Source organism: Mytilus californianus, unplaced genomic scaffold, assembly GCF_021869535.1.
Source record: "Mytilus californianus isolate M0D057914Y unplaced genomic scaffold, xbMytCali1.0.p SCAF_1, whole genome shotgun sequence".
Taxonomy (NCBI): domain Eukaryota; kingdom Metazoa; phylum Mollusca; class Bivalvia; order Mytilida; family Mytilidae; genus Mytilus; species Mytilus californianus.
In genome coordinates, this window is record NW_026262581.1 from 42,729,871 (window position 1) to 42,750,073 (window position 20,203).

Below are 20,203 nucleotides of genomic sequence, written 5' to 3' on the forward strand. Positions count from 1 at the left end.
TACAATATTATAATATAATATGCATTTAAATATTCAGCTTAGGTTTTGTGTTTATTGATTTGTACGTCTTGATCGTGTATTTCATTATAACACACAAAGGGCAATAACTGCATATACACATCAATATAATATACGTATCTGTTTTAAATAAAATTATTACAAATTTATTTCTAGATTTACAACGTAAACAGCTGACAAGAAGTGAAAAGTATGATTTTTTTCTGGCAATTAGAGACCAACCTGAGGATGAAGTTTTTCAGAAAATGCACACAAATCCATGGATGTTTTCTTGCATGTTTTGGTTCGGTAATTATTTCTTTGATAAAGTTGATACATGTGTATGTGTGTAAAATATGTATAACTATTGTTCACATCTTGTCGTATCAATGACTATCTGACTACGTAAACTGAGTGGCGACCGGTGCAAACCACAGTTGGACAAACACATTTTTTATCCACTTAATTCAGGCATAGGGTCTCCACTTATTTTACCATTGGTGACCATAGGACATGAAGATTTATTCAAACTATTGCTATCAAACAAATTTTTTTAAACATGTATACCAATCCACATGTACTAATTTCCCTGATATTTTTTACGATTGTCATGATTGTAGAGATCTTTTCTTGAAGAAAATACGATATTTTTGCTCATCTACCTTTTGATTTTAATGATTTTGTCTCATTGGCAATTAATTGTACCCTGCGGGGGACATGGTCCGTCCGGTCTTGTTAGAGCTCTCACAGGTACAATTCTTGCCAGATTTTCATAAAATTTATACTATAGGTTAATATCAGCAATATCTCGGACAAGTTGTATAATGGTGGCCGATCGACTTTTTTAAAAGAGTTATGCCCCTTGGAAATATTAAATTTATGGATAATGGCCTCGTTAGCGCTCTCACGAGTACAATTCTTGCCAGATTTTTATAAAATTTATACTATAGGTAAATATCAGCAATATCTCGGACAAGTTCTATAATGGTGGCCGATCGACTTTTTTAAAAAGAGTTATGCCCCTTGGAAATATTAAATTTATGGAAAATGGCCTCGTTAGCGCTCTCACGGGTACACTAATGCCAGATTTTTATAAAACTTATACTATAGGTTAATATCAGCAATATATCGGACAAGTTCTATAATGGTAGACGATCGACTTTTTTTAAAAGAGTTATGCCCCGTGGAAATATTTAATTTATGGAAAATGGCCTCGTTAGCACTCTCACGGGTACAATTCTTGCCAGATTTTTATAAAACTTGTACTATAGGTTAATATCAGCAATATCTCGGACAAGTTCTATAATGGTGGACGATCGACTTTTTTAAAAGAGTTATGCCCCTTGAAAATATAAAATATGTGCAACGCGGGGGACATTGGAACTCTGTTCTTTTATTATTTATGTTTGGAATTAACCTTTTTTTTTAATTCAGGTTGTTTGGGATTTATATTTAAAAATGACATCAAACATCAATGAAATAGCATGTCTTATATAAATGTGGTTGGCATTATCAAGATACTCTATTATAATCGTTTCACGTCTATGGAGAATAACATTTGAACTCCAATTGCAGTCTAAAAGTATGGTCACAATAGCCATTAAATCAAATTTGGTTTGAATGGTCTATAGTTATTGTTCACATCTTTTGGTCAATTGGTACTAGTTATCGTCTCACTGACAATCATGCCACATCCCCATTTTATATTTAACCATTTTATATGGTTGATCCTATAATCTTCGACCGCAAATTTCTTGGAACGTATTGTGTGCAATCGGCTTCATATATGTACAAATCTGGTTAAAATTAATCGATACTTTTACCTCCGCAATCAAATAAAAGATAAAAACTACACACAGAAAACTAGAATTGGAACAAAACTAACCCCGCTAAAAACCGGGGTGAACTCAGATTATCCATCGGGGGAAACTGTTTCTTTTCCACTAGTGGTACGACTCATGTCAAGTAAATATTCAGTGATCATATTATAATGCCATTTTTATGTTGTATTCTCTTAAATAAAATCAGCTGGACATTCATTCCTTGGTGTTCGATTTACGTCCAGTGGGGATTATCTCATGTATTTTCAGGACGAGAACAGATTAAAGATAGGAATCAATGAGATTGGTTCTGTAAATAAGTCGTACAGGATGAGGGGCTGGAAATGTGGACTGACCCTTCTTGCAAAAGAGGAATACGGGGTAGGGATAGAAAGTTTCTTGCAATAGATAACCTATGGAACATTCGAAAGTTTGTTGAAAGGGTATTAACACGTGCATCGAATTAAACATTTCAATTCCGACCGGATGTGGCTTCGTATTTATACTTCCTGCACGTTCCATTCTATTGCACAAAAGATGTGCAGGTGATCATAATTTCATTACCCGCGCAATCCTTGGTGTTCAACAGATTTGATAATAGAAAAACAAACGATATGGGGTATCCATCCATGACACAAAATCAGTACATGCACAGCAAAAAAAAAAAAAAAAAAAAAAAAAAAAACACACACACAAAAAGCAAAGGAACAGCGCTTTTATTGCTGTTCCGTGTTTATTTATGGTACCGAGTTTTGAAGAATCAAATTGGGGTAGACCAGTTGTCAGTCAGAGTTCTGAAATTGGTAGCTTATTTTGTTTCCATTGAATAAGAGTAATAGCTGACGATACTGTGGACACATGCAGTCGCCTTTGTATTCCTTATTCAATGTTCATAAGCTGACATATTTGTGTCTTGTCATGCTGCGCTCAACATAGTCTTTTTCTACTTATCAAGATAATTTGTTCTTATAAGATATATATCAACACACAAAAGTTAAAATTTTTATTAAAATTTTCTTTGTTATTCATAGAATTTGCTTAAAAATTTCAGAAACATTTAAAGAGGGAGGACATGATGGATGCTCAAAGCAAAGAGAATGTTCTTGTTCGAGCGATCTGGAACTTGCATGGAATCAAAATATCGCATTTAAGGAAATGAATGAAAGGTTGGAACTAAGTATTCGTTATGGAAAGTGTCCACATGTTTTGATGCAGCTTTGTGGCATAGCTGTGAATTATGATCAAGATTTTTTAACTGCAGAACTGTCTAAATATACTCAACAGTTGGAGAATAGCAATCCTTTGCGCAATGCCATGAAGTGCACAGCTGGTTTTTATTGGATTCATTTGGCAGTATTATTTAGAAAAGAAAAACTAATACAATATTGTTTTGAAAGTCCGTATATAAAAATTCCGAATCATCTTTTGATCTCTTTGAAACACAAAATTTCACCAGTTTTATTAGCCGTCGTACATCAACTACCCAATTTAGCGAAATCTATAGCATCGTTTAATCCAAGTTTAATATGGTCTGCTGCTGAAAACATCGACGTCATCGGCACAAATACTGAAGATAATATCAAAATGAATGGTTTAACATGGACGACGAAACCTAAGCATTATGACCACTTAATAAATTTGTTCGATAATGAACACAATATCAACCATGTCAACATCAATGCCATAACATGGGCGATGAAACATAAGCATTATGACACCTTAATTGATTTGTTGAACCTAGTTGACAATTATCATTTGGTGGAAGGAGATGTTTCGACAATCTGGTTTCATGATATCAAAAATGCAATTTTATGTGGCAATGACGATGATATTTACTCACTTGCACGTGTGAAGGGTGTGGAGTTTTTCAAATACCTCGATCTGATAGGGTTCTTGCTGAAATCAGGTACGTTAAATTGACAATATAGAAGCAATTGTTCAATACTGGAACTTTTAAAAGATCTTTGTGATTTCCCCTGCCGCCAAAGAGTTGTCGTTGTTTACCCTCCGTTTGGATGCCTTTCTTGTTGTTTTATACATTTTCAACGTAGACATATCGAGTTATATTGTTAAAGCTATTTTATTTGACACCGCGCGTGATGCATGCATAGAAAGGGACGCTGAACCTGTAGACGCACCTGTTTTCATTTCTTTGTCATATTTGTGAGTTCATGTGATTCCCTGAGTTTTTTGTTTGGAACCTTGATTTGTCTTCTTGAACGATTTATGAGATTTAAACATCTGTAAAGTTCCCAACTTACTTTATTTACAGATTGTAAATGCAAAAACACATCTATTTGACGTGGCTCGATCTGTATTTATACATCATCCATTTGGCGTGGCTCTGTACTTATACATCCCGCCATTGTGTTATTGTGCTATGGTAAATTTTGTATTCTTGTTTTTCATTTTTGCTAATGTGCTTTGTGTATATGCCTTTTTGTGTTTCTTTGTTACATATGACGTGGCTCTGTACTTATACATCCCATCTTTGTGTTATTGTGCTCTGGTAAATTCTTGTATTCGTGTCTTTCATTTTTACTAATGTGCTTTGTCTATATGACTTTTTGTGTTTCTTTGTTAAACATTTCTTTGTTTTTATGGTGATAAAGGTTATAACACAATGTGGACTGCTGTGCCCCAATTTGACATTTTTACCTATTATATACATTGTAAATATAAGAAGATGTGGTATAAATGCCAATGATGCATACAACTCTCCATCCAAGTCACGATCTGTAAAATTAAACTATCATAGGTCAAAGTACGGCCTTCAACACGGAGCCTTTGGCTCACATCGAACAGCAAGCTATGCTGAAGACATGATGGATGCTCAAAGCAAAGGGAATATTCTTGTTCGTGCGATCTGTCTGTTTGTTTTGTTCACACATTGTTGTCAATATAATGGAATTTTATGCGACTGTCATACTAGTGAGAGGTTAAGCTAGTTATAAAACCAGGTTTAATCCACCACTTTTTACACTAGAAATGCCTGTACCAATCAGGAAAATGACAGTTGTTATCCATTCGTTTGATGTGTTTGAGCTTTTGATTTTGCTATTTGATTAGGGACTTTCCGTTTCGAATTTTCTTCGGCGTTCGGTATTTTTGTGATTTCACTTTCTATTCTGCTATCGGCCATTTTATCAACCAAAACCTGTTAATGCACAATTGCGGGCCTACTTTATTTCGATTTGCATCATGATGGCATTAAAGTAATTTAAAATCAAACTACACATTTAAAATTTGTAGTTATCTTTCAAATTTGTAATTATCTATTGTTGGAAAAATTATTGAAGTACATATATGTTTAAGCTTTTGATTGACTGACAATAATCGAGAGGTAATCTAAAATTCAAGTAAATACACTGACAAATTAGTAGTTCAAGTTTACGCCATGGTTTAGTGAATAATAGTTAGATTACCATGAAGAGGAACATTGAGGGGGATATAAAATTTGTTTAGTGTTAAAGGAAAATATTCAATGAATCGATTCATATAAGGTAGGGATTTTTTGCATCGTTTTAAAGTTAACAAAAAGTGTCCGAAGCGGAGACGGTCGTGACCTAAAAAAAATTTCGTTCCACCTTCTTCTATAACATAATGGATAGTCGACCTTCCCATGAATAGAAACACATACCTGTGTTCAAAATGTACTAAAATTTGACAAAAAGAAGATTTTCAGGTCAAAATTTTGAGTATTTTGTATATACATGTACAATGTAATAGACGAAATAGCATATGTTCATTGCCATGGCCGAAATGGACATCGTCTTAACCTTTGAAAGTCGTCAGTGATCTAACGAATAGCCAATGAACATGTCGTTATATCGATCGTCTCATGATGCTGGATAACCCAATCAAATTTACGCAGTTTTCGTATCTCCTTTTCGTATCACATTCTATGTGGTGTGATATGAGAAATATCTCTGCATGCAAAATAGATAACAAGCCACACCCAATAAGGAAGATATGTTTCAAGTACTTCATGGATGTAGCATAGAAATGTAATGATAAGAATTGAATGCCTATTTTTGTAAATTTTAATAGGTTTATTAATGCACGTTTTTAGTATTAAGCGCTTCTTCATAAAAAATGTGCTTCGGTTAACGCTTTTACATTCAAATTGAATTACAAAACAAAGCATTCAATTCATAAGTATTTAAACATAAATTTTACTTGATGAGGGACGGAAGTTTATGCTTTATTTCTTACACTTACAATAATAGGTATTTATTTATCTATAATCGAGCTATATTTCTATGGAACTTTGGTTTTAATTGCAGGAAGGAGTAAAGAGCTGAGAATCGTTCTGGAGAAAACAGATTTTTGTGCCCAATCCATCAATAAAACAACGAAGGAACGTAGGTTTTTAATGGCTGAAATTGTAGCCGCTGCTGCATTTGAAGGTGACGTCACTAACCTTTCTCTTCTGATCGAATTCGGCTTTGAAATTAACGCAAAATATTTGGGAATTAGCTTGCTTTCTTGGGTTGAGAGTTTAAACATGCACGAAATTTCAGAGGTATTGTCAGAGGCAGGGGTATCCAACAAAAAGTTTAAGATGAAAAAAGATTCTATGATAGATTTAGCAGTATGCTTCGTTGGACACCCATGGACCGATATGATTGATAAGGTTCGTGTGGTACATCTTTTGTATAAAAACGGACACGTGATATTTGATTCCGATACCAGTCTGACTAACACGTGGAAAAATGGAGACGACCGCCTTATGAAATACTTCCTTCTACGAGGAGAAAACCCGCAAGGAACTTTCGATTCCCTTCAACATGGCTATTATGCAGCCAGAAGAGGTTGCCGCTTATTTTTTTATTTGGTTGTGACATCGAATTCAGTTTTGTCAGTTAAGCATTGGTTGATAACTTGCAGGCTTTTAAACTATTACGAAGTTTTGGAAATACTTCCTGACATTATGGACCTTTCATCTATCCAAGATATTGTTACAAACGGGGCAATGGAGTGGTTAGAAATTGAAAAGATTCCATATACTTCATCTGAAAAACATATACAATGGTATCGACATGTTAGGTCATTGCAAAAAATATGCAGGAGAGTCTTGTGTTCACATTATAAAGGATTCAAATATATCAGATTTCTAAAATATAACGAAAAATCTATTCCGTCCTCCATTTTATCATTTTTGAAGAAAGACGATGTTCTACAAAAATTTCTCAGTGATTCACAACGTGACGAATATGATGAATCAGTACATGGAGTAGATGAATATTTCCTATAAAACACATAAATGAATTAACTAATGAATTTAGCTTTTTTCTATCGCCGATTAACCGCGTTAAACATTGTTCCAAGAAATATGAAGTTGTATTCTACCGTTGTCGGCTATGGTGTAAAATAGATATACAATATGTACTGTTGTATATATCTACATTGGGTAGATAATATTCCGTAGTGGATGCCCTGTGTTGTGCAATATCAAGGAACTAGATCTCCATATTTTCCTGGTTCTATGTCATATGATAAATCAACGTAAAAAGTTTTTTTATCATTAAGAGAATTTTCTCAAGGGGAATTTCAAAAAAGTTAACTAGAAGTCTGTATCAATCTGGCATGTGACACGCTGGACCTGAACTTATTTCATACTCGACACAATTCCAGATTTCTTGACGAGATAGACTAAGTGTGTGGTCAATAGATGCTCATTTAACCTTGGTCAATTGATTTCATTTTAAGGATCAGCTTTAAGAAATAAGTTGTCATGGTTATGTTTTAAGTTGCATGTACTTTTTAATACAGGGATTTTCGTTTATGGGTTTTTTAAACGTGAACCTGTCTGTCTGGTAAGAGTTACCGGCAGAATACATACCGGAGAGTCCAGTGTTACCTCTTTAAAAAAGGAGTCAAATATATTCGATTTCTAAAATACATGGACAAATCTATTTCGTTCTTTGTTTTATTATTTTTGAAGAAAAGCTATGTTCATCAGTAAAGAGTTTCACTTCACGAGGAATATGATAAATTGAAACATGTTGTGAATAACCCTTTTCTTTATAACAAGAGTTTGGTTTTTTATGTCGCCAGTGATTCGTGATGAATATTTCTGAAGACCAGACGAAGGTATATTATTCCGATGGCGTAAATTCTAGGATAAATCTAGATTATCGATATTTTGTAGTTATTAATGCCTTATGGAAGGAAATATGCAGGCAGCTACATTTGTAGCTATCTTCCTATATCGGTCCAAATATTCAGTTCATGATTCATTGGTTTTCTCTCAGAAGGGGAATGCCAGAAACTAACTTCTTCTACATGTAACTGACGCTGATCCTGACTTGAAGACTTGTAGAGTAGAACTGTTCTAGAACTGTTTAAAACAGTTCTTTGACAGATTTTTCTGACAGTTCTTATAGAGAGGTTTTCAACTGATTTTATAGTTTGTTTTTATGTTGTATTGTTACACCGCTGTCGAAGGTTATGGAGAGGCTTTGGCAAACATGTTCAACCCCGCCACATTCTGTATGTGCCTGTCCGAAGTCAGGAGCCTGTAATTCGGTGGATGTTGTTTGTTGCTGTATATCATATTTGTTTTTCGTTTATTGTTTTGTACATGAATAAGGCCGTTAGTTTTCTCGTTTGAATTGTTTTACTTTTGCCATTTCTAGGCCGTTTATTTCATTACTATGCGGTACTAGTATATGGGTTTTGCTCTGTGTTGAAGACCATACGAGACCTATAGTTGGTAATTTCTACGTATTTGGTCTCTGGTGGAGATTTGTCTCATTGGCAGTTATATTACATCTTATTTTTATATTTGGAACTGATCAAAACTGTACATGAATTTACTAGATTAATATCAATATAAGTATTTGACTAATTAAGTCAAATAAGACATTTTCTCGATATTTGTCCATTTTAAATCTTAACCAAGTGCTGGGTCCTGGCTATACATTTATAACGTTCTTGCGCTCTGTTATAACTAAGTGTTCATTTTATAAATGTGCTAGTTTACCTGTAGTTTTCCACATGATATTGTCAGTAATACAGTTTCCTGTCGTACAATTTCAAGGAAATGCCACCATCGACACATGAAAAAATTCGATTTAATTAAAAATGTCATAATAATTCTTGATCAATGTTGTTAGCATTTAAAACAGATTTATTAAGTTTTAAGTAGAAGGAACACATTTTTAAGCATGGATCATTTGCCGCGTTTCATAGTCTTACACAATGTATTGATAAAAGTTACAAGTAGCTTGTACATATATCTCACAGTGATGGATATCACATATCAAAAAAGGTTAATAAAATTTGAAGAAAAAAAAATGTGCCAGATATTATATTTAAACAATGAGCTAATGATGCTTTGTGGTTTCCCATAACAAAATTCTATATAGAAATTACAGTAGTCAAGGACAAAGCGATGGATTTTGAAAAAGATAATGGATAAGAATAATTATTAATACGAAAACATGATTATTAAATAATAAGTAATAATTAGATATATTAACCGTTCATCTCTCAACTGCTTCTTGAAATGCACGGATTAGAAAGAGCACGTGCAAATATTTAACGAAAGTTGTGCGTCGAAGGAAAATATCGCATAGAATGGTAAATGTCAGAGGAAAAAAATTATCATTAATTGTTTGTGTAAGAAACAATTGAATTACATTTTGTACCCACAGAGTTCATGTAATATCAAAAGAAAATTAAAGATGTGGCATGTGCTTTCTAAGATAGCAGTATACAAACACATAGTCATATTTCCACCCATTTCAGTATTCTTTCAAGATGAGCTCGAAACGAGAATTTTATTTGTGGTTTATGCTGACTTTTCTTGCTTTTATATCATGCGCTATATCTATACAAAATAAGACAGAGAAAACAATGGAACAACGTGTTATTGCTTTAGAATATTCTATGCGGGTTTTTGAAAGTAGGATTCAGACGCTGAACGATTCGACCTACACAGGTCTGTTGATTTTAGTGATGTTTTAGCAAAGAGTTCGTAATTTGTAGCACAAACTGGAATTTAGAACATTGTTATGCTTTTTCTTTGAATCTATCTTTTGTCAAGAACGTTGTATTCGACACGTTTTTTGAAAAAAACAAATTAAATGTCATATACAGTGAAGTTTATATTACTATTCATAAAAGATTTTAATAAGTTGTTATTTGCTTTGAACTAGGTATCAGAACTTCGAGTACTCTCAAATCGGTACTTTTTGTTAGTTGTGTTTTTGTAAGGTTTTGGTCGAACTGATGAGTCAAGCCTTTTTTCAACTGATTTTTGTTATTTATTCTTATGCTATCGCACTACTGTACCATGTTAGGGGAGGGTTGGGAACCTGCAAGCATGTTTAACCCCGCATCATTCTGTGTGTGCCTGTCCCAAAACAGAAGCCTGTAATTCAATGGTTGTTGTTTGTTGCTGTATATCATATTAGTTTTTCGTTTATTATTTTTGTACAGAAATAGGGCCGATAGTTTTCTTGATTGAATTGTTTAACATTTGTCATGTCGAAGCCTGTTTTTACTTGTTATGCGGTATAGATTCATCTCATTATTGAAGGCCTTACGATGACCTATATTTGCTTACATCTACGTTTAACTTATTTGGTTTCTGGAGGAAAATATTATCCCGCCGTGTGTCGCTTGTCATAGGAAAAGCAAAGAATGGGAGGAGCTTTGACCAGTGCTCGAACTTCCATCTCAAAAGTTTGTATTTCACTGTCTAGATCCGCCTCCTTGGCCTAGTAAACTATGAAATCAATGCCCATAAAATGTCCTTATAAATGTCAACAAAATGCATACACAACAATATAACAAAAACAAATCGAGAAAAAAAAGGGGGGGGGGGGCTTACCCTAACAAATTGTGATTGAAACAAATGAATGCTCGAGGAGAGCTACAAAAAGGAATAACGTGGTTTATAAACGAAGAGGCGATATTGATAAATTGGTGGATACTTGTTTTCATCGTGACAATATAAATATTCCAAAAAAATGTCACTGGAATTTTAGTCGTTTAATTCCTCCACTTAAGGAAAGAATAAAACAAAATGTAATAGAAATGACTATAAATTTTCCGGGCTACTGTTATTTTGGTTGAATACCTGTTTTTATCGTGTCGAAATTAATGAAAAAATATATGTCACTGGATGTTTAGTAATTTTCTTCATTCTATAAAGGCCTATCTCCGTGAATTGATCATGCTTCAAATATTTGTCCCTGGATCTTACACGCATTCAACATGCAACCATTGCAATCAACTAACCGATCTTTTTCCAGTTCTTGGGAATGGAAGAATAGTATTAATCACCTTCATAATTGGTATTATAAAATGTTTCCTTCTTATCACAACGATAAAACTCCTTTGAAACTACACGTTATTTTCGAGTTGGAGGGCAGATAAACATCGAATAAAATTTTGCATCATTATGGTAAAGAGGGCACAGTTAATCTTTAGAATTTTAAGATCAGGAGACACTAATAGAAAAAAAAATGACTGTAGATAGGATTATTGACTTCAGTAACGTAGAATTATAAGAAAAAAATAAAAATAAAACATTTTTATATTTTATTTGTCTTTGCAGGTTCTATTGAATCTAAACCGGTGATGTTCTATGCTACAACAAAAATCCAGTCGTTTAACTTAGAGAAGAGGTCAACAGTTGTATTCGGAAATGTTATAATGAATATCGGAGGTCATTATAATAACTTCAACGGCGTATTTGTATCGCCAACATCGGGAATTTATCTGTTCTCCTGGACTGCATGTACAAACGGCAATAACTATGCATTCACAGAGTTGGTTGTTCAAAACAATAGCATATCAAGGGCTGGAGAGTTTGAGAATACTGGTCACTATCACTGTGGATCAATGACTGCATTATTTAAGATAATGAAGACGATCATGCCTGGATACGAACTAATGATTATACTTCTGGCTCAAAAACGCACTATTTCTACACAAATATGGATGCCACCAGTAACACGTTTCTTGGAATATTAGTGTATGAAGATTAATGGGAGTCCTTGATAACAGCTCTCGTTACTAATCACATTGGAATCAGAAAACAACGGCACGTTTTTAATGAATATAGTATATATATCTAATTTGTTAACTCAAACGAATATAAAGTATTTATAAAATAAAATCAAACACTTGTTTCATAGGAATAGCTCGCCAACATGTGCAGCTTACTGTGATAATTTTATTAAAACAAAATTAAATTTGAGTTCCGATGTCATCATGATAACGGCAACACCGCTGCGTAGTACACGACAGCCTACAAAATAGAAAATCAAAATGAGAAATCATATATACATATATAGGTCTTAATGATCAACCAAACAATGTCATACTGGTAGTATAAATATCTATCTATCTATCATGCGTAAAACGTTTCAAAAATACAAGCATTCAATTACGGGGGGGGGGGGGGGGGGGGTCTTTACCTAAACTAAACTGCACTGTACTGAACGGTATACGAGCTTCGAATGACAATATATCTTAACTTACTTTAACAAGAAAACTGTTCGCGCTTTAAAAATCCCGTGCTATTTACATATCAAATATCATACTCAATATATTTACGCAATGCGACAAAATATTGACCAATCCGAAATATCATATATTTAAAAACACAAACCTGTTTATTCAATATAAACACCAATAGATGACCACTATGCGGACACACACTCACGTGTGATTGTTTACATTATAGAAAACACGTGTATGCTCAACTTTCATAAATACATTTATATTCTAATTCGTTAACTCAAACGAATACAAAGTATTTATAAAATAAAAACAAACACTTGTGTCAATATGTCCTTTGATTGAGTTAAGCTATTTCAGTTGATATTTTATAGTGTGTCTTTCTATGTTGTGATGTTACACTATTGTTTCAGAAAAAGGGTGAAGGTTTGGTACCATTAAAACGTTTAAACCCGCTGCATTTGTTTGCACCTGTCCTAAGTCAGGAATCTGATGTTCAGTAGTTGTCGTTTGTTGATGTGGTTCATAAGTGTTTCTCGTTTCTCGTTTTTTATATAGATTAGACCGTTGGTTTTCCCGTTTGAATGGTTTTACACTAGTAATTTTTTGGGGCCCTTTATAGCTTACTGTTCGGTGTGAGCCAAGGCTCCGTGTTGAAGACCGTACTGTGACCTATAATGGTTTACTTTTATAAATTTTGACTTGGATGGAGAGTTGTCTCATTGGCACTCATACCACATCTTCTTATATCTACTTGTTTCATAGGAATAGCTCGCCAGCATGTGCAGCTATTTTCGACAAAACAAAGAAAGGCGCAAACGTGTGTTTTTTAAATTCCTAAATTTTTAGTTACTGTCAGACGTTCACTGATGTTCTCTTTGACGTATCCGTCCTTAGCCCGATCTGATTTCCAGCGACCATGTTTTTTGAAGATGCGATCTTCCACATGCGCATTTGCAGCGGCAGTAGCACCTCCGGACCTCAAACTATGCAAACCAAAATACTTTTTGTCTAATCCAATAGATGCTAAAGTAGCTAACAAAATTTCTCTTGCAGTAGTATAAGAAAGCTTAACCATTTCTTAATTTGTAACCATTTACAGATTTACAAAAAGATAAAGGACGAAAAATCAAATCTTTACTGTCCGACTTGATGTTTGCTAAATTTAAATATTTCATTAACATTTTAACGGGACATGTAATTTTGTCAGTTTTTGAAATGAGCACATCACTACCCTCACGGTAAATATCAGTTTTATTAGTCTCTATCAGTAAAACGATGTACGAATTATGAAAACAATATTATTTCTTTTAAGATTTGCTAATTCTGAATACCTCAAAAATCCAGCAAAACTTATAAGGCACATAAGAGCTATTCTCACATCTTTAAGATTATATTTATCATTACCATATAGAATAACAATTTGATGCAAAATTTCTGGTGTAATAGGTTCTTTCTTAACCACAATGTGTCCAACAGATCTCAAAGATCCTTCTTTCACAGAAATAACCAAATCCGATTTACACGGATTCTCAACTCCGGCTATTCTATGAGCCCATCTTATAGCATAAAAAGCTTCATTTATGCTGCTAGTAGATTTACCAATATTTGTCAAATAAACTAAATATGATGCAACAGAAATATCTGAAGCGGGTAATGTGTTTGAAACATTAATAGATAAACACCATTTACAGAAAGCGTTGAAAACATATCTACAATGTCGTTGATCCGCTCTAGATGACAAACAAAAGGAAGGTACCTGGTCTACGAGGAGCTGCATGGATGGAGAATGTGACTGACGAAAAGAACCAATATCAATCCATCTCCCGGTTTTGAAGACATCTGAAAAATGTGTTACCCAATAAAGGAAAATTAAACAAGTATTCATATAATAAAATGCATATGACATAAAAACAATCGACTGTGCCTACTTCAATATCATACTACGACATATGATACTAGGACCATGTCGCTAAAAAACCTTCATCTTTTACATTCTCAACTGAGTAATATGTACAACATAAAATCTCATTCACCATGTCTCTGCAATACCAAAATTGATAGCAGGACCATGTGAAACATCACAGACTAGCGTCTAGTCTAACTGCGAGAATAGTCGATAAACATTTTTCAGTTCCAAAGATACACTTTGGACTACTTCCTTTTGAAGAGATTCTATTCGTTTCTTTAAATTCTAGCACATCCTTAACATAAGCTTTGTAAGTCAAATTTTTATTAAAAATATATGACCAAAATGGTGCAGATACCCATCGTGGGACAATCAAAGACCCTTTTGCTTTACAGTTAATCAGATGTTTAATTGTGCGTATAACTGAATAGATAGGGGGGAAAAGCCAATTATTTTCTCCGTGCCAATTTTGTGTAAAAGCATCTACAGCTTCTGTGGTCGGATTCCAGAAAAGTGAGTTGAACCTTTTTGTCTTGTTATTCATCACGCTAGCGAACCTGTCAATAGTAAAAGGTCCCCATAAACTTTCTAAAAATTAAAAAACTTCATTTGAAATTTGCCAATCCTCATGATCACTCATTTTGCTAAGGTAATCTGCCTTTGAATTCAATGTGCGAGGAACCAATTGTAATTCAATGAATATATTGTGTTCTTTACAAATACAAAATATAGAATAGGCAAGTTTTTGTAAATCTTCCTTCATGCTTCCAGCTTGTACTATACGTACACAGTTTTGGTTATCAGTAAACCGTTTTAAACTTTTGCCAATAAATAGAGTACTAAACGACAATAAGGCCTGTTCGATTGCTCTCATCTCTCTCCAGGTGGAGCTTTTACATCTTTCTAATTCGTTCCACATTTTGTGAAAAATCTTAATTTCTAATTCTATAGTATATGCCCCACAGGATACATTACTAGCATCTGAAAAAATTACTATCGAAGAAGGGCTGTACGTAGCCAAATTCTTTTTATTCAAAATAAGCACATTAGATTTCCAGAACTTAAGCTCATTCAAAATCTCAGCTGGATAAACTATTTGTAATAATCTATCCCAGCTCAATCTTTGCACGATGCACAAGTAACAATATCTTGTCATCAATCTAGTCAAATTTTCGAACACTGGTGATAAAGAAATAATCTTACCAGTCACTTGAGCTAATTGCCTAGCAGTGAACAGCAAAAATCTTTCTAAAATTTCATCTATAGACTGTAACAAACCATTTAATCTTCTTTCGGGAATTGAAATGCAAAATTGAATAGAATCCCAAGTGATTCCTAACCATTCTAATATTTGGGTAGGTTCAAAAACAGATTTTTCTATATTGACTAAAAAACCAGCATCTACTAGACTAAGTGACTTTTCACAAAATCGGAATCTTTCCGACATAATTCGTAATCTGAAGCCATTCCGAAACCATCGTCTAAATACAAGACAATATCAATTGAATTTTGTCTCCAATATTTGACCATAAAATCTCAAACATTTTGTTAACAAGTAAGGGCTAGAAGCCAGACCAAAAACTAAAACTGAAAAACAGTAATACTTGTTATTCCAGGAAAAACCAAGAAAAGTTTGTTGCTGTGGATCCGGACAAATGTCGTTATGATGATAACCAGATTTTAAATCAAACTTAAACAGATAAGGACCTTTTTTGAAAAATTGAATAGCTGTTTTCCAGTCTTCAAATTACTCTCTTTTTTGACAGATTTATTTAAAATTGAAAAATCCAATATTAACCTCTTTTTTCCCGATTTATTCGTGGCAACTGACAAAGGATTAACAATATAAGGCGTAAAGGGAACTACATATGCACGTCCAGAATCAACTAATTCCAAAACGGCTTTATCAACAAAGTCTGAGTTAGAAACAGCAGATTTATTGTTTTTCATGTGCATACTGGGGGGAGGCACTAAAAATGGGATTACATAACCGTTTTTAATTGTATCTAAAACAAAATCACTAGCTCCAATATTAACCCAAAAATCGTAATGCTTTGGAAGCCTGCCTAAGCCCTTTAACACCTTTAAAGTTATGACTAGCAGAAAAATCTAATTTTTCAAGAAAATGAACTTGTGACATAAATTCTTCAAGTTCGTCATTATTGCTTTCATAGCTAGAAGATAAAAAACTTAAATCTAGATACTTATCATTGACAGTAACTGGATCATTGAGGTTTGGGTGGCTGGTAACTGGGTGCAGAAGCTGTGGCTGACTTGAAGTCGAGTGGACAGTTTCTTCTTCAGTGACCATACTGCTTACAGTAGTGACAGATGTCCATGGAGCACGGCTTCCGCCGTGCGGTGCTGGTACGAAAGGGCTGTTGATAGCGACTGAAATCGTAAGCTGGAGGAGGAGCAGGGGCAGTAGCGATACGTTCAACTGCTGGAGTTGGTCTAGCTGAATACGGTTGAGGGCGGATCTTTTTCTCCTTGATAGTTTTAAGGGCCCTAGTCTCGGCCTGACGAATCTTTTTCTCGTCTTCATCATTTTCGGCGATATCATTACTCCCGTATTCTTTAAAGCAACCCATCCCCCAGTGGAGTTATCAACAATCCTGATGAGTTTATTTCTTTCTTTGAGTTTATCCACTAAATCACCGGTAATAGAAGGAAGGGGGAAGAAACAGATATAAGATCCTTGTGGATTTTGTTAAGACCATCCATAATACTCTCGTTAAAACGAAACTGAATCCGATTCCCTTCTGATTTAAACTAATATTTGCCTCATCTCTGTATTTCTTTGACAAATTGTCTTGTTCTGAAAGAATGTCGGACTTTAAATCAACGAGATTCTTATCTAAATAATCTTTGAAAAGCCCAAAAGTGTCTACTAAGTCACGATTTTGTTGACTTGCTTGTGAATTGGAAGCGTTATGACGTTCGGACTGACTATGCAAGGGGTCTCTTAACAAATTTTCTTCATTCAAATCGAGGACTGGCTCGGACATGTCTTTACCTAAACTAAACTGCACTGTACTGAACGGTATACGAGCTTCGAATGACAATATATCTTAACTTACTGTAACAAGAAAACTGTTCGCGCTTTAAAAATTCCCGTGCTATTTACAAATCAAATATCATACTCAATATATTTACGCAATGCGACAAATATAGACCAATCAAAAATAACATATATTTAAAAACACAAACCTGTTTATTTAATATAAACACCAATAGATGACCACTATGCGGACACCCACTCAATGTGTTTGTTTACATAATAGAAAACACGTGTATGCTCAACTTTAATAAATACATATACCGTTTCGATTCCTAGCATCACTGAAGAGACATTAATTGTCGAAATCCGGATATGGTGTACAAATTTTTGCACCTTTTGTTTGCGGTATACCACCTTTTCCGCAAGTTTATTGTTTTCTGTTTGGTATTGAATTAATAATTAAGATCCATTTTGTTACAACTGGTGATCCATTTATTTGGAAATCGCCAATGGCAGTCAGCAGGGTTTAAGAACATCCGTTGTTCGACCTGCTAGTAAAATGCGTTTTGTTAAAATGTACTTTTTCACTTTTTTGGTCTATTGGAAAATGTTGTTTGTGTTGTATCTAGACCCCTCTACCAAGAAATTTGTTTTGCATGCACACGTATAAAAATTGCGGTTTTTATCCAACGCAATCATAGGTTTGAATACGTTGTTTTCAATTAAGACTTGTTTAAATTTTTACGTTTGAGCTTGTAATATATTTGCCTTCGGGTTTATATGATCCGTTCATCCTATTTCGACTCTTAAAAATTCAAGAGTCTATCCTAAATTGAAGTAAATCATATGGCCTTCCAAATACCGTTTCGATTCCTAACTTCACTGAAGAGACATTAATTGTCGAAATCCGGATATGGTGTACACATTTTTGGAACTTTTGTTTGCGGTATACCACCTTTTCCGCAAGTTTATTGTTTTCTGTTTGTTATTAAATTAATAATTAAGATCCATTTTGTTACATCTGGTGATCCGTTTATTTGGCAATCGCCAATGGCAGTCAACAGGGTTTAAGAACATCCGTTGTTCGACCTGCTAGTCAAATGCGTATTGTTAAAATGTACCTTTTCACTTTTTGGTCTCTTCGAAAATGTTGTTTGTGCTGTATTTAGACTCCTCTACCAAGAACGTATTTCGTATAAATACGCGGATTTTATTGAGTGCAAAATAACATTCCTTATCATTTGTTATAAATTCATTTCTTCAATGAATTCTCATGAAAATATTTTTTAAGAACATAAATAAATAATATGAAAATGTTTTGTCGTGAGAAATATATATATACAAGTAAAAAAATAATTAATATCTATGCACACGTACCGAAAAATTGTGTTTGCGGATCTAATATCTCTTATCGCTTGTTATATATTAATTTCATCAATACATATTCATTAGCGGGAGAAATATGAATGCCTACTCAAATCAAACCTATTAGAAAATCAAATTATTTCAGAAGAGTGACCACCATGCACTTGCACTGCACTATCATTAGAATAGTAGAACAGAATGATGGTTTAAATGGATGAAAATTTGCCGGTAGAGTTATTAAGATGATCTGCTATATATATATATATATATATATAACTGCTGTACAAATATTAATATAATATATAACAACAAACCAGATTATATTGATAACAAATGATTGTCCCATGATTATATCACTACAATATAATGATTATTACGGTAGGGTTGAATTCTCTGTCATTTATTCATCCTCCACACAGGAACTTGTCTCAGAAAAAAAAAATCTATGTACTTATTTATTTTTTCTGAGACAAGTGCCTGTGACTATCCACCAGAACTTGCGGTCATCCGATGTTCAGCACTTCAGTACTTTGATTTAGTCATGGCGCTGTCAGTTGATTTTGGACGTATGAGTTTGAATGTCCCTTTGGTTTGGTATCTTTCGACAAATTTCATTTCCTGAGATACTTGTCAAAATACCACCCCAAAATATGGAAAAATATGCATTTTTCAAAGTTGAGCAGGAAATCATAGTGTAAAAATAAATCATTTCTCAACCTTTATATCGTAAAGAAGACAGCCATCTTGTCTTGATTTAATTTGCGCAGTATTGAGCAATCACATTACATTAGATTGCCTTTATCTAAAAATTCTGGAAAGCAATTGTATTGCCTCTTTGTGTATTCTTGATAGTACAGGGACAATCAACTATTTAAAAAAAAATAAAACTGGATAAGCATTCAAAAATGTAAATTTGTGGCCCCAACGAAAAAATAAGATTTTCACAATTTTTGAGCCCAGTTTCTCAATGAAATATTCTAAGGAAATATGATTCCCCAATTTAATCAAATATGAACCTTGTATTATAAAGTCAAGACTCTAAGCACACATTGGGGTCATAATTTGAAATGAAACGGTTGTTTAGCAACAAATATATTCCTTAGTAACGGAGTTCAATTTTAAGTAACTAATTAGTACAGATAATTTTTTTAGTAAAGAAATAATCGGATGAGTATGATGAGCAGTTTACCAGATTCATTTATTTTGTATAACTTGTAGCCTACATATTCATTGTTAAGTCATTGTTCCATGTCTTCATTCCAAAGGGAAGGTTGCTAGGCATCAACAAAAGGCGACAATTACAATATTATTGTATTACCCTGAAAATTAGTAAAAAGATTTTTGTGCATTGTATTTGAAAACATGTTTAAATCATTTCCAAGTGCTTACAAATTCTATATATTTTCTGTAACTTGATATGATGATGCACTTTTCTACTTAGCTACAGACATAATCCTAGGCAACAGACCATGTTTTTAAATAATTTTAAAATATCTATTCCGCAACATCGGACCCCTCATTACATCCACAAATTAATGAAAATTTGAATCTAACTTTCACTAGATATTTTAAGACAGTACTGATATGTACAAATTATTAAACACTTAGCAACAAATTGCATTGTCTAGCAAG

General features: G+C 33.7%; 1 protein-coding gene and 1 long non-coding RNA gene across 6 annotated transcripts in view; both read left to right on the forward strand.

Annotated features, from left to right (window-relative positions):
• The window catches only part of LOC127702033 (uncharacterized), a 110,795-nt gene that overhangs the window by 43,993 nt on the left and 46,599 nt on the right, over window positions 1–20,203 (forward strand). For 2 of the 5 annotated variants that reach the window (XM_052206028.1, XM_052206016.1), the window contains 3 exons: window positions 175–306; window positions 2,869–3,723; window positions 6,104–7,961. In XM_052206028.1, coding sequence (XP_052061988.1) covers window positions 264–306; window positions 2,869–3,723; window positions 6,104–7,074 — 1,869 coding nt within the window. In that variant the 5' untranslated portion in view covers window positions 175–263 and the 3' untranslated portion in view covers window positions 7,075–7,961. Of the gene's footprint in view, window positions 1–174; window positions 307–2,087; window positions 2,199–2,868; window positions 3,724–6,103; window positions 7,962–20,203 lie in introns of those variants that run through there. The other 3 variants (XM_052206037.1, XM_052206044.1, XR_007982270.1) reach the window with 3 other exon arrangements.
• On the forward strand, window positions 9,118–12,033 carry LOC127703397 (uncharacterized). The gene is made up of 2 exons (XR_007982983.1): window positions 9,118–9,765; window positions 11,389–12,033. It is a non-coding gene; the product is annotated as an uncharacterized LOC127703397 (long non-coding RNA).